Source organism: Toxoplasma gondii, chromosome II (assembly GCF_000006565.2).
Source record: "Toxoplasma gondii ME49 chromosome II, whole genome shotgun sequence".
Classification (NCBI taxonomy): Eukaryota; Apicomplexa; class Conoidasida; order Eucoccidiorida; family Sarcocystidae; genus Toxoplasma; species Toxoplasma gondii.
In genome coordinates, this window is record NC_031469.1 from 1,680,221 (window position 1) to 1,696,476 (window position 16,256).

Below are 16,256 nucleotides of genomic sequence, written 5' to 3' on the forward strand. Positions count from 1 at the left end.
TCTCTCTTCCTGAGACACACCGGAGCTGCGGAAAGTCCAAATCTGCAGGAGGCGTCGACACGGGGTGGGCGGCTGTCTTGGTAGTAGACGCGACAGTGCGTCTGGAGTGAGTCTTTGGTCTTTCTGTTTCGCTTGACTTGTGCATTACCTCGTCACTGTGCAGAGTACAGTAAAGGTGAACCTAGCGAGCTGCCGCCTCTGGTCTTTTAAATCCTTCCCAGAAGGTACACCAGAAGTCGCGCTCGACGTAGAAGGGGAGAGCTTGGGGGTTACCGCGAAAAGCATCAGGCAAGACTGGAACATTACATGCTCATACATGCCCTCCGTCCGAGTTATAGATATGTGTCTCCAGCACGACAGAGTCCAGAGAATCGCTTGACTTCCACGAACGGAGTAACACCATCGGTCATCTTTACTCCCACAGTCTTTGATATTTTTCAGCAGAAAGACGTGTCTACAGTGAAGTTCCAACGGACGGCAGCGTGATATTCCATGTCGTTGTGGCAATCAGCTACCTTCTGCGGGGGAGTATGTACTAGGTATTGGGCTCTTGGTATCGATATTGAAGGTCTCCGAGGATGCGGGAGGCCTCTTGCTCTATCAAGTCTAATCACACCATGCCAGTTCTATATGTAGGAATCTGTGCAAGAGACTCAGAGGAGCGCGCCGGAGTCCGCCAAAGTCTGGGGAAGCTATGTTGCCGGTGTGGAGGGGATATTTTCCTCTTGAAAAACACTGTAAATCGAATTGTCGAAGATTCACAGGAGAAACTGCAGCGACCCTGTAACTCGCTTGAGTCCTCCAAAGCCGGCGCTGGGAACTGGAAAATGCTCTCAAAACATCGCTTCCGAACCCTCACAGAGAGGGGTACAAAGCAGCTACGATAGTCTCCGTATCAACACCATAAAACTGTGGAGTTCGTTTCACTCTCTCCCGTAGAAGTGAATACGTAAGAGAAGGTGTAGCTCCACTGCGCCCTGCATGCTTCGTTTGTGGCGCAGAGGTGGAACGTCGAGTGGACCATCTCCGCAGAGTGTTCCTGCTTTCGCATGCTGCTGCTCAGTGAATACACGGAACGGCGCTCTTTGGGGTCGCCCGCTATCGAAGAGATTGTCACTCTGAAAACGCAAAAAGCAAGAAACGTCCTCTCTACAATGGCCACAGCGTCAGAAAAGAAAGCCCCGTTTCGCCCTCGACTGGAAATCCACCATAGAATCCACTCCAGTGTTTGTGTCCACCTCGCTTCACGTTTATCGCCACTCGTCTCGGGTCTCTCTCCGGTCGCTCTTGTCTCTTTGAGCGCTTACCCCGGGAGTGACAAATGAAACTTCTTTTCAAAAACGAGAAAGATCCACGATCCATCCACGTTACACCTGTCTCCCTTCTCTCCCTTTCGTCATCACCTCCTTCCGTCCTTGGTCCACTCTCGCACTTGTGCATTCAACTCTTACGACTTCCCTGGAACCTCCTTCCTTGTCCCTTTTCCACTCCTGAGCTTCTTCCTCTCCACCCTCAAAGTCTCTCTTGCTTCTCTCGCTGCAGTCGCAGTTCGCGGTAGAGGCCCGTTTTCTCCTTCCACGAATCTCGTCTTTCACTGCATGCTCACCTTCCAACAGACAACCCAGACTTCAATCCCTGCCCACTCGCGGCAAGGCGGTAAATGCATCTTCGTTCAGGGAAATTGAAAGCGCTTCCAGTGTCTGTATGCAGGAGACGCCATTAGGTCAGGTGGCAAAAAAAACTTCCTCGGGCAGCTCTCCTTCGTTTTGTTCTCTCCCTCCCCTCGTTGACATCTTTCCCCCGCAAACGCTCCCCCGTCCCATGCGGAGTCATACACAGGACTACAACATCCGAAACTGTGCATCACTTTTCCGACTCTATCTCATCGTCGAAGCTACATTTAGTATCCTAGCGACTACAACGTCCTGGTTTCCTCAGTAACGCGACACTCAGCGTCGTCACTGCATGAAGGCGCCGCCGACCGCAGCGACGACGGCAGCATTCATTGGGGCGCTCTGTCGCGTGAACCGATCCTCTCCGTTCTCGAGCCCAGAGGAAGGCTGTGTCGCATGCCCAAACAGAACCTGAGTGAAGGCGCCAAGTCCACCGGGAAGCTCGCGGCTGTCTCCTTCTCCCAGGGTCTCCTGTTCTCCGCTGTCGCTCGCTCCGTCACTCAGCCGGTAGCCGGAAAGCGCCTCCGCCCGTCGCTTCGCCCCACAGACTCCGGCGCCCGCGGCGCAAGCGGGCCCGAGTGTCTCCGCGCCCGTGGAGCCCAACGCGCCCGTCTCCTCAGGCAAGAGCTCGGCGCCGGCCCAGAAGGCGCGGCTATCACGGAGGGCGACAGCGCTCGTCTGGTGGGTCACGTCCGTAGGTGCATGCAGGAGGAGATTTGTCATCCAGTCTGTTCGAGCCCAGCGGCTTGAGCTGACGGTTGTCTCCTCGCGCCCGCGCCGGAGGGCCTCAGCGAGCTCCGTCTCGTCCAGGGCCTCCGCAAGTGTCTCCAAGGGCAGGGCCACACCGCACCTGCGCCAGAGGCTGAGGCGCAGCTGCTGCAGCTCGGGGACAGTCAGGAAGCGGAGGAGGGGCAGCAGCGGCTGAGGCCTCGCCGCGGCCTTCTGGAGCCTCGGACGCATGCGCTCAGCCGACTCGTTTTTTCCAGACTCTTCGCGACGAGAATACGCGGCAGTCGTGGAGGCCGATTTGCAGCTCTGCGCGAAAGAGCCGAGACAAATCTCGAAGATCGCCGCCTCCACCTGCCGGCGCGCAGAGTTCCTCGCCAGAAGCTTCCAGAGGCCGCGCTTCTGGCCGCTGATGAAGGCGTGGACGATCCAGACCGCGAGGACGTACTGGAGTGGGACGCAGGCCAGGAGAAGCAGCAGGAGAGCCGCGAAAACGAACGCCACCTCCGTCAAACTGCGGTTTCTCCAGGAAAACAAGTTGCAAATCTTCTCTCCCCACACCACCCACCGCCACAGCTTGACAAGAAACCGAGTCGACGACGCCCGAACCTCCCGATACAGCGCGAACAGCTCGCCCCCCGGCAGCGACGACCCAGCCAAAGGCGTTTCCACGGTCTCCAAATCTGCGGGATCGGAGACAGGCCCGGGACCGTCAGGACCCCCCGCAGTCGGCAGCACAGGCCCAGCTGGCGGGGACAGGCCCTCCACGGCCTCGGGAGCGCTGGCGCCCCAGCCTAAGAAGGAATACGCAGTCGGAGGCTCGATATCGTTTTCGAGAGGCTGCGCAGAAGGGATGGACACCGGAGAAACTGTCTCCGACTCGCGACCGGCGGCGGCTGGCCCTCGTGAAGCCTCGGAGAAACACGGGAATCGCAGGGACGGAAGAAAGAGAGATGCCGACTCGCGCGATGGCCGGCGCACTGTCAAGAGCTCCAGAAGCGCCTCCAGAGCAGCGGCGTTTGAAGAAGGCGACGAGAACGGGGGGGCGCTCAGGACCACGAGCGAGGTGTTTAGGGTCCCGTAGTCGGCTGCAAGGAGCCCCTCTTCTCCTTGGCGCTTCGTTCTCCAAAATCGCGAAGCAACTCCTAGCGCTGAGTGCTTTTCTGAAAACGCAGGACATCTGTCAACGGCGTCTGAGCGCTGAGGCGAGCCGGGCGCGATTTCTGGCAAAAAAATCTCCGACGAGACGAAAGGAGAAGCCGCGGCGATCTGGGCCTGCAGAGAGGCCCTGCAGACTCGCCCAGGAAACGCGCTGCAGAGACGGCGCGTCGAGGTAAACGGCGAATCTACAAGAGGAGACAGAGTCGCCTTCGGCACGACAGGCGTGAACCTCGGAGAAAAGACGGAGAACAAGCAGCTCCCCCAAGACTGCGTAAGTGCCGATCTCTGCTTCCACGCGGAACCCTGAGATTCTGCCTGCTCGAATGTTGAGGCCAAAAACCGAAACGCAAACTCCGCGTCGAGCCCTCCAGTGCGAACCAGGAGTGCTTGCCCCGTCTTCCTTCCTGTCTCTCCACTGTACTCTCGTCGCCGACGGTGCCCCGGGCTCGGCCGCCGCCGCGCGGTCGCCGAGACGCCGGAAGTCTGTCCCCACGAGTTCTGGGAGGTCAGCAGGTGTCTCTGTTCTTCCAGTTCTTCGCTCGCCGCCTCGCCAGCCTCGTCTCCGGAGACCGCACGCGCAGTCTGTCTCCTTGGAGGCGACATACGCCAGTGTTCCACCTCTTCGTCGTCGTCTCGAAACCGCGCGCGCTTCCCTGGAGTCGTGGCGCTTTCTCGCGGCCGACGGGAACCAGCCGCCTTCGCCTTCGCCCCTTCTGCCTCGCTGCGTGCCTCGCCCGGCTCGATCTGGAGCCCAACTAGCGGTCGCGCGGTCGCGGCCGGGGCCATGAAGTAGTTGTGGGCGCTGCCGAGCTGGACGAGATCAACTCCGGGCGAGGGGCTTTGTTCCGGAAAAGGAGGAGTTTCTGCAAAGAATGGCGCGCCTTCTGCTGCGTCGCGTTTTCTCGCTTGTCTGGCAAATGCACTGGTGTCTCCTCTGCCGTCCGACTCGCGCTTACCTCTTCGGGCCTCTCGAGGCGGCGCCGGGCGCGCGGGCTCCACGGCGGCGGGGGAGGGTGCCTCACTCTCTGCAGAGAGCCGCTCACGCTTCCGAAAATGTTTCTTCATCCACTTTCGCGCGAACTGAGCAACGCCTGTAAACATCGTCTCTGGGCCGACAGCAACTGAAGGATTCGTTGAATGACTCGCGGGCGCTTGTCGACCAGAAGAAGAAGAAGCACAGGAAACGTGTGGTGGCGAAGACGATTGAGGTTGCGAGGAAGAAGACGAAGAACGAGGACGTGATAAGGAAGACGAAGAAGATTGTGATGCAGAAGAACAAGGTTGTGAACCAGAACAGGGTTGTGACGAAGAAGATGAAGAACAAGGTTGTGATGCAGATGAAGCTAAGTAAGAAGATGAAGGAGACGAAGGTGAAGATGAGGAACGAGAAGGGGATGGAGAGGATGAAGTTGGAGCAGACAGCTTGTGTTTGCCACGAGGATGACGATGTCCAAAATGTCGACGCCGAGAGCGTCGACTCACCGGCACTGCCTGGTCGTGCGGCAGTTGTGAATCTGAAGCGAAGACGCTTCTTGAATCCAGCAGTGCTTCTTCATTTGAACTTTCACCTCTTTTTTTTTCTCCTACTTCTTCTCTTTCTACCTCACCACCCTTTCTTCCCGCTGCTTCCTCCTGTATCAGAAGAGCCTCTGTTCTTCCCAGTTCGTCTCCTCCTGCACAGGCATGTCCCCAGAAACCCATCTTGTTGCCGACACTCTTGCTCCCTCCAGAAGCTCCTTGGTTTTCTTCTTCTCGGTACTGTGCCTCGACAGCTTCTCCATCTTTTGATCTCTCATCCTGTTTCCTTCCTTCTTTTCTCTCTTCTTCCTCCTCCTGCTCCTCTCCTTCGTCCACTTTCTCTTTTCCTCCCTTTTCTCTTTCTCGCCTTCCTTCTTCCTCCTCTTCTTCTTCCGCCACTTCTTCTCCACCAACTTCCTCTTCATCCACTTGTGCTCTCACTCCTCTCTGTATTTCTTCCCCTTCTTCTCCTTCTTTTCCTTCTTCTCCTTCTTCTCCTTCTCCCCCTTCTCCTTCTCCCTCTCCCTCTTGCGCGTCTTCTCTCTCTTCGTCTTCTCCCTTTCCGCCTCGCTCTTCTTCCCTCCATTCTCGCTGCCTGTCGTCTTTCGATCTCGGCGGCTCTGCCCCTGCACACACGCGAAAGAAAACGCTGCACGCGACAGCTGAACAACGATGAAATGCAATTAGGCGCCAGGGAGCAGTCCACTGGACGGCTTTTAGCGTTGTGTCTGCGGCGACGCAGGTGAACGTTCTCAACGGTGTTCGAAAGGCTTCGGCGGACAGCAATCGGATGCTTGTGAAACAAGAAGCTGCTTCGGCCGCACCACTCGCGCGCACCCTCCGATGGAAAGCTGATTCGAAGTAACCAGCAGCTCCACTTCTGCGTGGCGCGGCTTCTGTAGGAAACAAGTTTCAGCGTAAAGCGCGAGTTCATCATCATATGCCATGTTTGACTGACGGTACAAATGTGCTGTGTTGCGACACACTCTTTCGTTTCGCGCAGTTGAAGGGGTGAGTGTGTAATGATCGTTGATTCTGCGTCTCCACCACAGCACTGAAAACATGAATTCAGCAAAAGTATCCGTTCCGCGAGAGGTCTTCTGCAGCCTTCTTCGCGCTCGGATCATGGTTCCTTCGCCCCACTCACTGACCTGTGTCTTCCTCAGTTTCTCGCCGCGTTTCGCTGGACCGCGCCGCTTCGTCGCGCGCTTCCTGCCCTCCCTCTGAAGTCCCCCGGCGTCCCGAGCGACTTCCGCCGCATGCGGGGACGAAGTCGCAGTCTGCGCAGAGGAGCCCGGCGACTGCGGGAGAGAGCTGGGGGGCTCCGCCGGCGACGGAGAAGGCGAGAAGAAGGCGCGTCCAGTGAAGCGTAGACACCACGAGTTCCGCAAACTTCCCGCGCTCGCGGCAAGTGCTCCAGAAGTCTTTTTCTTCTCTTTCATAGGAAGGCAGAAGCAGCCGCGGGAGGGGAGGCGGCAGGCGCCACGGCGAGCAGCACGGTGAAAAACAACCGCATACACTCCACGAAAACCGACGAGATGGAGCCTCAGCTTGGGGCTTTCTTTTGCCATGCTTGAGACCCTCGGCCTGAGTGCAGCGTCCGCAACTGTCTCCTTTGCAGGAGGGGCGAGGCGGCGCAGAGGACGCGCGCGAAAGGGGGGACTCTGACAAGAAGGTCTCGCAGTTTTGGGGGGGATTGTCGCTGCCGTTTATGCTTCCAGATGCGGCGGGATCGAGATGCCAAGAGGCGTGGTGATGCTTCAGAAGGAGAACCAGCATGCACGCGAGGGGACGAGAATCTCGCGACGCTGAAGAAGAGGGAGAAAGCAGGACCTGCAACTGCATGCGCCGCGGCGTGAAGAGCATGAAGAGCGGAAATTCAGTGAGGAAGTCGAGGAGACAAATGCCTGCCCGCGGGTGCCGACTGAGCACCACCAGCAGAGCCGGAAAAAGCAGAAACGCGAGGAAACGCGAGGGAAGAAAAAGCAGAGATAGGAGAAGGTAAGCCAGACAAAACAGCGAGAAAGACGGCGAGGTGAACTCCGTCACGGCCGACGCTAGAGACGCGAATCCGGCGATCCTGAGGTCAAAGGCGCAGGAGGAAGAGATACGAAAAAAAACGATGGAGACAGAGAACGCGAAGCTGTAGTGACAGGCGGGGCGTCGAGTCAGGTGGCACACAACGGGTGAAACACAGAAGGACAAACTTGAAAAAACAAGAGCGAAGGAGATAGCCCTGGAGAGCTCGAACCATTCACGCGTCCGTATTTGAACGCATGCGTTTCCACGCCTGATCGCTTCACGAGCGAACTATCTAGACACAGCACGCCTTTCGGGTGTACGTACAGCAGCCGACTTCAGTGGCTACTTCGCGTCCGACAGACGGGACAGACTCGGCCGAGGCCAGGCTCGAACACCCAGCAAAGCAGGCAGTCGTCCGCAAAGAGTGCCCCGCACGGTTTCAGCTGCATGCATTGTGGTCGGAGCTGTCTGAAAAACATTCTCTAAATCGCCTGGAAGGACGCAACTCTCTTACCGCATTCTCCTGTTGATCTACTCACATGCGTCTCCCTCTCGGACCTCTACTCACACATATACTATAACTGTATACACATAATTACAGAAATATATATATATATATATATATACATATACATACATATGCACGTATGTATATATCTATGTATATATATATATATGCTGACAGATGTAGACAAATAGATAGGGAGAGGTGGATATCGAGACAGATATGGATAGACAGTTAGATAGATTTGGTTGAATTGATGAACGGAGAGAGACAGATATAGAGACCTAGGGGGAGATATAGGCAGACAGGTGGGCATACAGAGACAGACACGACGGATTCAATTCCTGTGTAACTTTCTGTGTTGCGTGTGTAAACTGTTCCATCTTTTTTCGGGAAGCGCACCTGTCTCGTAGTCTGCCAAGGCGTTTGATTTGGAGAAGGAGCTGTTGAATCGGAAGCCAAGTGCCTCCTCCACCTGCGGCGTCTGCTGCTGCAGCTGCTCCTGTCGCGACACTGGAGCTATCGAGGAAGGGCTGAGGCGTATCGAAGACTTCCTCCACAGGTTGCAGATAACTCGGCCACAAAGTCGGACTCAATACAGAGATTTCAATTCGCCCCTCGTCGGCCTTGAGAGACTTCGTCTCTCGTCCCTTCACCTCTCGCCCCTTGTCGCCTCCGACTGCGGTCGCCGCAAGAGGGCCCTGCGGGTTCGCCTCTGGAGCGGACGCGCCCGCACGGCTGTCTCCGCTGGTTTGAGGCGCTGAGCCTGTCTCTCGTCCTGAAGCGCCGAGGCCCCCAGCGGAGGCGCCAGACTCTCCCGACGACCGGGACGACGGCAGTACTCGGCACAAGTCAGCGAGAGGATGGGTCACAGCATGCGAAGAAGAAGGAAAAGGCAGGAGAGGCAGAGACAAGCGCTGCGGCGTCGCAGGGCCGAACAGGTGGCTCGGGACAGCCACTGAGCCAAGGTAGTACGCGAGGGGACAGGCCAGGGACAGAGACAAGGCGAGAGACGGCGCCCACGGCTGGGTCGCGGAGAGAAAGGGACCGAGGGAGGCGGGGGGGCCTTGAGCCGACGGCGGGGGGCAAGGGAGCGAAGGGAGAGAAATGCCGACTTCGGCGTTGCTTGCGGGGCCTCCTGGGTCGCCCGAGCCTGCGCGCGCGGCCGCCGCCCCGGTGATGCGCTGGACGCGCCGACTCTCGAAGTCGCCCTGCCTCCTCTTGGGTGTCTGCGAAGACTGTCGACCGCGCGCGGCGGGTGCGGGCGCGTAGCTGGGGGGCGGCGCCGCGTAGAGGTGGAGGACGAGGTCTTGCTGGTTCCTAGGCGCGAACAGTGGGAGATTGAGACAGGGCGCAGGCCGGAAGACGAAACTCGAAGGCCCGAACGTCGGCACTGGATGCGGAGACGCGCGCGAGAACAGTTTCTGAAACAGAGATGCGGACGCCGCGGGCGTCGCCGCAGCCGCCGCAGGCAGCGGGAGAAATGGAGAACAAGCTGAGTCTGGAGACCCCGGAATCAGCACGCAGGGATACAAAGAAGACTGGAAACTGACGAGAATGTACGGCGTGTAGCCGACCGGGAAGAGCGGAACGTCGAGCGAATGGAGCGCCAGAGAGAGGAGAGAAAACGATACAGCCGAAGGCGGAGGAAGAAGCGAGAAAGGGTCGAACGCATACGGTTTCACTCGCACTGACACGGCGTCTTTGAGTGTTCTTCTCGCCCGTGCAGCGGAGTCTACAGCGCCCATGGGCATGCGCATTCGCCTCCCGTCTCGCTTCTGCGTCGTGGTAAAAGAAGTCTCTTCCCTCGTCTCTCCTTCGTCTCCCGTCTCCAGGGCTCCTGCGGAAAGAGAAGAAGCCGCGCCTCGCAGACCCGGCTGGTGCTCCTGGCTCGTGCCTCGGCCTCCCAACGCAGGCCCTGTGTCCGGGGACACCGCATTCGCAATCGTTTCGCGAAGACAAGACAAAAGCGAACCCAAAACGGCTTCCTCTTCTCCGGTTCCTTGCGACGCCTCGGCTGCGGTTCCGGGTCCCCTCTGCGACTGGGGAGGAGCCGTCGGCGAGGCCGCAGACGCCGAGGGGGTCTCGCTGGACTCGTCGGCGTGCTCAAGGCGTGAGCGAGTCCCGGGCGCTGAGGCCTCCGGAGCCTGGCCAGCTCCAGAGCTCCCCTCGACACTTGTGCAAGCGTTGTTGCCATCGAACGAGGACGGCGAGAAACGCAGAGAAGACGCAGGAATGGTTTCGAGGCGGCCCGCTCGGAGGGCGGCAGCGCGCCGCCGCTCCACCTCGCGCTTCTCGACCCAGTCGACGAGGGGCCACACCCAGTGCGGAAGGCCCTCGGCGCACGCGTTGGTGTAGAGCTGCAGGTCGCGCCAGTGGACATACACCGCCGCGGCGGAGCCGAACTCCCTGCTCCGGAGGAGCGCCGCCACCCAGTCGTGGGCGGTCACGGCGTCTGGGGTGTAGAAGGTGAGAGTCTCCATGCACGCCGCGGGAGGCGGGAGCGGCGGAAAGGCGTCGAGATCGTCGAAGTACCCCGTTGGTGGCAAGACGCTCGTCTGCGGCAGAGGCGCGGAAGTTGCGGACTTCGAGATACAGAACCACTTGGTACTCGGACGCAGTTGTCGAGGCTCCAGACTGGAAGTCTCTGTCGGACCCGTGTCCTTGCACCGCTCCTGCAGTGCCCCCGACACCCGTTTTCCGCGTCTGGCCTCGCCCGAGAGCGCCGCGATCTCGGGTGTATGTACACTCAAGCTCGGTGCGTCCATCAAGCCATCGGAGTCGGAGTGGAGCCCCGAGGCCGGAGAGGCATATTGGAGGGACGGGGAGACCGTCGCCGATTCAGGTTCCTCATCCCTTTCGGCTCGGCTGCCAAGCGTACCGTCTTCATTCGCCTCTCCTTCCAAGGCTCCGCTTTCCCCTTCTCGCAGCAGGCGTCCGGGCTCCGAGTGCGCCGCGCCAGATCGTCCAGACAGCTCGCTATGCCCCGAGAAGTACAGATCATCGCCTCCTCTGTCTGCCGCGGCTTCCATCAGAAACTGTTCATCCTCAAAGCGCCTGAAGGCTTCGTCTTCAATTGCTTCTCCGCCAGTGCCCTGCGTGGCTGAGGAGGACGAAGAACTCCGTGACGCCGAAGAAGAGCCGTCTCGCAGAGTTTCGGCATCGTCCAGGTACCCCGCCGCTCTTCCCACTTTCGCCTGCTCCCCGGTGAGGTGACCGAAGGCGAAGCGACGGTGAGCACGGTTCTCACCTTTTCTGTGAAGAAGCGCGAGCGTGCATCCCGATTGCTGGTCTTCTCCAGGCGCTGATTCCACGAAGGGGTCGAAAGATTTCGGAGTCGAGCAGGAGCGGTCCGAGCTGTCTCCGGGGACTCGGTCCTGCTCGCGCCGGTCCTCAGGCTCCTCCTCGCCGGCACCTTGTCTCCTTTCCACTCGCAGGTGCCTCGGGAAGTCGAGCTGCTTCTCTCGACCTACACCTCTTCCCGTGCGAGCGGCCGTGCCTTCTTCTCCACTGGACTGAGCGAGACATCCCTCCTGCCCAGTGGGGTGAACAGGAGTCGAGTGTGAGTCATGCAAACGACTGTCCGCGGCGACACGCACGGTGTTTCGACCCTCTCTGGGTGCTGCCGCCCCCTGTTGTCTCTGCCGCAGATCTATAGCCCCAGTTGTCTCCGTTGCTCTCGTCGTTTCTGTCGCGATGCCCTCCCCGAACAGTGAAGAGGAGGAGCGCAACATATCAAGACCGGTCGTTTTTCCGGACGGACTCCGGCCCTTCTCGTCCTCCCTCTTCCTTCTCGCCCGCTGGGTCTCGAGCGCCAGCTGCAGGACGTTCTGCGCATGGAGTGTCCAGGTGAAGCCCTTTTGTTGCTTGTCGTAGGAGAAGTTCGAGAGACGCGCAGTCCGCAGGTCCCAGGCACACGTCGCCTGCGAGAAGTCGAACAAGTCCGCGAGAGCGGAATCCGTCACAATCGCGAGAGGCGAAACGCAAGGTGTCCAAGGAGCAGCTGAGTCTGCACCCAGCTCGCGGCAAGACTGTGTTCCCTTCTCCGAGACGCTTCCATGCGTCCTCCAGTCGGCGCAACGACCATCGACCCAGCAGCCAACGCCCTCTCGTCGCGCGCGTCTCTCCTCGCCTCCAGAACGACGGCAAAGGCGTTTTTGTGGCGCGCGGGCGTTCGGTTCCTCCGCGAATAGAGAGTCGTCCTCTCCCGCTTCCTGCCACCCTTCTGTAGACAGGCGGGATGGCGGTGACCCCGTATGCTCTGGAGACTGAGGAGGCCCCTGCTGTCTCGACAGCGACCCGCCTGCGCGGCGAGACGCGCCGGAAGGAAGAAGTCGGCGAGGTTTGCAGGCTAGCTGGTCTTGCCGAGTCTCCGGTCGGTGGAGATGGGGAGAGCGATGTGGGGACGCGGCAGACGGAGAGCGTTCAGAAGCGTCGAGAGCAGTGCCAGACGTGGAGATGGCCTTCAAGGCGCAGTCGCCCACAGACGGCGACTGGCAAGAAGAAACGTCTTCAGACTCGTCTTCTTCTTCCTGAGAGGCGGTCACACCTGCGGAACCGTCAGGAGGGGCGGCGGCGTAGGAAGCGAAGAGAAGGTGGGACGTGTATCTGCAGACGTTCCGGCACTTGAGAGGAATCGACTTGAAGGAGAACAGAATGTGTCTGTCGAGAATGAGGAAGCGTTTCGCGAAGCGGCGAGTGTGACGCGTTTTCCGGTGCAGGAACCCCGCCCGCATGAACAGAAGAAGTGAGGCTGCTGCCCCAGGAGAAGGCGAAACCGGGGCGGGGAACAAAGCGTGTGTGGGTGCCGCGGCGTCTCCATCTTGAGGCCGAGGGACGCTTGGAGTGCCTCCGAAAAGGTTCGCTGTGTTCTGACGGTTCTCTGGATGCAACGGCTCTGAAGACCGTGGGGCTACCACCGTGGAGACACGCTTCCCTCGACGCTCGTCCTTCTCTCTTCCTCGCTCCTCTGCACCCCCTGCCTGCTTTGAGGCAGAGCACCCGCCATCAAGACGCAGATTGTCGCTGTCTGCACCGGAAGTCGCCTGCGGAGGAAGCAATGCTGTAGAATCCGGACTCTCCAGCATCCACGCCGGAACACCCGCCTCTATGTCTTCGTTGGTCGACGAAACGCACTGGCAAGCCCCGCTGTTTTCACTTCTTCTTGGAGGGGGAGAGCGACGGCGATGGGCGAGTTCTTCCATGCTGCGGTGGCCTCCAGGTGAAGTTAGGGACGCCGAAGAAAAACGCGCCACGAATGCTTCAGGTAAAAGTCTACAAAGGCGTGTGTCTATGCAGGTGTGCGAACAGCCGAAGAATCCGTGAGGCGAAGGCCAGCTACGCGTTATTCGCGGTCTAGCGTTTCAAGCTTTCCTATAGCTCGAGAGACGAGCTCGCCTACTGCGCTGTGAACATGGCGACGCGATGGTGGTACGAAAGTGGGGACGAAAGTCACTGACGTGCCAGTTAAGCAACGGGCTGTGCTGCGCGAGGCTAGAATGCTGAACGACGGCGAAGAGCCGGGACGCTAGCGAAGGCACACACACAGTCTGGGAACTCGAAAAGACTGCCTAATAGAAGGGCACTGAAAAAAAAAGTTTAGTGAACGAAGGCTGTACATTTCAGGGAATGTTCTAGTGAAGGAGGAGGGTTAGGAAACTTTGTCGAGCGACGGAACCGCAGTTGGGCAGGCGTGAGAGCACGCGCGAAGTCACCTGCCTTTCGCAGCTGTCGGCAGAAGGGAAAGAGACGGTTCGAGCGTTCTTCTGTCTACTAGAGGATCTCCTCGGCCTTTGAGATGAAAAGCAGATGGACGAAAGCTGTTCATTTGTGATTCACAGACGGATTTTTGGTGTACATTTTGAGGACGATGCTGGAAAACGCGCATGAGAAGGTACCAGTTTGCGGCATGCAACAGCTGAACACCTGCCCGTCTACAAATGCACACCCGGGAAATCCTCTTGAGAGCATACAGTCGAAACCAACTAGTTTACGATCACGGAAGAGTTTCTGTCCATGTTCTAGCCAAGCAAGCTGGGAAAAGGGATCGCAGCAAAGGATAACGTTTGTTGTTTCTTCGACCATGCAGTCGTAGATCTCCAGTGCACGAACCTAGTTCGCGCCAGCGCGACGCGGAAGGCATCATACAACAACCGTCATAGACCGACACTCTAGTCGAGGCCGACGAAAAAGCCACACTTCTGGCGTAGTAATGACGGATTAACTACTCGTTTCAATCCGATGGGATGGATGATGCACTGGCTTCGTCTTGATAAGGAAACCATCCGCGATTCCGAAAAGCAATTCTTTTCCGCGTAGCCAGCTGCTTGAGACATGGTTAGGCCGTGCGACGACAGACTGGCGCGTAGCATTTAGGTTGAAGGCAGAAGCTACACAAGGCAAGAAAGCAAAGAGCGCGGGTTTTTTTCGCCTACGAGCATTTCGAGGACCGCGCTTATCAAGTACCCTGGCCCCCGGGAAGAACCAGTTCATTCAGAGGCTGTTCTTTCCCAGGCGACGGTTCTCGATGCTGGAAGGGCTGAGGGAGCATCTAAGTTCTTCTGGCGTTACACAAGCACCACCAGTTCCCCCCCCTCAAAGCCTGTGTTGTTTTTATAATAGTGAAACGTGAGTAATGCAACGGTCTCAGTCCGAGGAATCATCTGTTGTCGGGGGCGGCCCGTTCCCCTCAAGTGAAAATCGAAACGAAGGAATTACATGTGCGCATGCAGGTTCGACCGGTAGTTTAGCATTCACCCTTCGTAAGACATTCGTATTCAATTGATACGGCAAGCCATTTGCATTCATGTTTCCAGCGAGATACCTCAATGGCGTTTCGCCGGACAGCAGGCTCATTCAACCTGATGTTGAAAATTCTCCAGCATTTAGTGATGTCGTCAGTCATCTGCACTTGCCACGAGGAACACTTGTGTCTGCATGCAGGGGAGTCTGTGATTGGTTTTCCGATTAACGATCCAAAGACGCTTCAGTGGCGCTGTCAATAGCTGAGGTCCACTGCCGCTTTCTGCAGTTTTACAACCGAACCCCGTGGCTCATTATAACCGAACGTCTTTTCAGGTGGTAACTTTGCCAGTATTTGCGTGCTTGCTTGGGGAAAATGAGCTGTAGCATGGATTATGTTCGTGTTTCAGAAGTGTGAACCGGCTAGGTCGCTCCCGCAGGCGCCAGCGAACTGAGTTTTGTTCTTTCTTCTCACATCCAGGTTTCTATGCCATGATACCTTGCGTATTTCGAACAATGCGGTCCCCCGACGTATAGGCTACGCTATGTACCTCGGACTTCTCTAGCATCGACCGTGTATGAGTTGTGACGCGCACGAACTGGGGCGCGACTGTTAATGAATGTATGAAACATTGTCGTCTGCTCTCTGTGAGGCTGAATACAGACTCGCTGGGCTTGTCCAGAGTTCGATGAGCCCCACAGCAGGCGAAAGGAATTGCACCCTACTGCATGTGCACGACTTACCTGAATTGTAGTACAGGTGGTGATATTCAAGCTTTCTGGTGGTGATAAAGCAACTCTCAGTGCTACACTGGCTATCCAATCTGCACTAGCTTATTCCTTCCCAAACGGACCCACGATGAAGCTGTGCCACATCAGTGTAGGCGTAGTGCAGCCAAGAGAAACGATTTCACATAGGAAACTCCCGCAGCCTTCAGCAGCGTCTGTTCCTTTGAGGTACGAGTGCTTCATGCTACTGATGCACGTTCAATTTCAGTCCGTTTTCTAAAGACGAAAATGACTGTAGGGTCAATGTCTATACTCCATTGGACTCGTCGGAAGTTGAGGCATCACGGATCCACAACAACTGTCAAAGAGAAAACGTTCCTAACGGAAGTTCTCAATTACCTATACGAGGTAAAAGAACTCAGCCAAACGGACGAAAGTGACGCCTCTCGCAGCACGGCCTGTGCTGTACCCGCTCACGATCAGACCGCTTCCCCTTTTCCGACACCTCCTCCCCATCCCGTTTTTCAAAAAGATATTCCCGCTTCTCCAAGTTCTTCAACAGAGAAAGAACCGAGCGTGTGCGGTGACGAGACACTGCCTCGGATGACTGTGCGTCCGATCAAAAGTCTGTTTCTCTTACTGCCCTGAATATCGTCCACTTATGACGCGAAACTGGACACGCAGGCCTGTTGAGTTCCCTGGACGGCCGTACTGATCAGATGAACCATTTTCCGGGCCGCCTACGAACTGCATAACTCACTGTCCCTCATGAAACCGCCCACTCTTAGCCAGCCGCAACCATGACGCGGCTGACGACAAAAAAGTGGAAGTGGAACACTCGCCCTCGACACACACTTTGTAGAGTACAGCAGAAACACACAAAAACACAGTTGTACCATCGGGTGCTTGCTCCCTGTGTGTTCACCCCTCCCTGTTGCGCACATCAGCACAGGGTACACAAATATGTTCCATGTACGACTCTTCGGTCGATCTTGCATTCTACAATCGCGCGGGGAACAATACCCATGCACGACAGGCAAAGTTTGAAATTGTCCATGTGCAAAAACACATTCCCTATCGCGAAACAAAATCCCTCACGGTGGATGCGATAAAAAATAGAAATGCGGGCGTGCACGGATGAACAGATAGATACCGATAACACTGAACCTTTCCCTGTAGTG

General features: G+C 57.5%; 1 protein-coding gene across 1 annotated transcript; it reads right to left on the reverse strand.

Moving 5' to 3' along the window:
* Window positions 1-1,156: 1,156 nt before the first annotated feature.
* Window positions 1,157-15,120, reverse strand: TGME49_297330 (hypothetical protein). The gene is made up of 3 exons (XM_018782309.1): window positions 8,008-15,120; window positions 6,230-7,158; window positions 1,157-5,704 (listed from the first exon to the last, which is right to left on the reverse strand). The coding sequence occupies exons 1-3, from the start codon at window positions 12,807-12,809 to the stop codon at window positions 1,959-1,961; spliced, it is 9,477 nt and encodes a 3,158-aa protein (XP_018638351.1). The 5' UTR covers window positions 12,810-15,120; the 3' UTR covers window positions 1,157-1,958.
* Window positions 15,121-16,256: the final 1,136 nt, after the last annotated feature.

Bases quoted from the DNA above. Each gene is read 5' to 3' on its own strand.
- TGME49_297330 (XM_018782309.1), bottom strand. From the start codon at position 12,809: ATGGAAGAACTCGCCCATCGCCGTCGCTCTCCCCCTCCAAGAAGAAGT. The intron at 7,159-8,007 runs GTGCGCTTCCCG...CTTTGACCTCAG, and splicing joins CTTGGCAGACTACGAGACAG to GATCGCCGGATTCGCGTCTC. The intron at 5,705-6,229 runs GTCAGTGAGTGG...GCGTGTGTGCAG, and splicing joins AGAAACTGAGGAAGACACAG to GGGCAGAGCCGCCGAGATCG.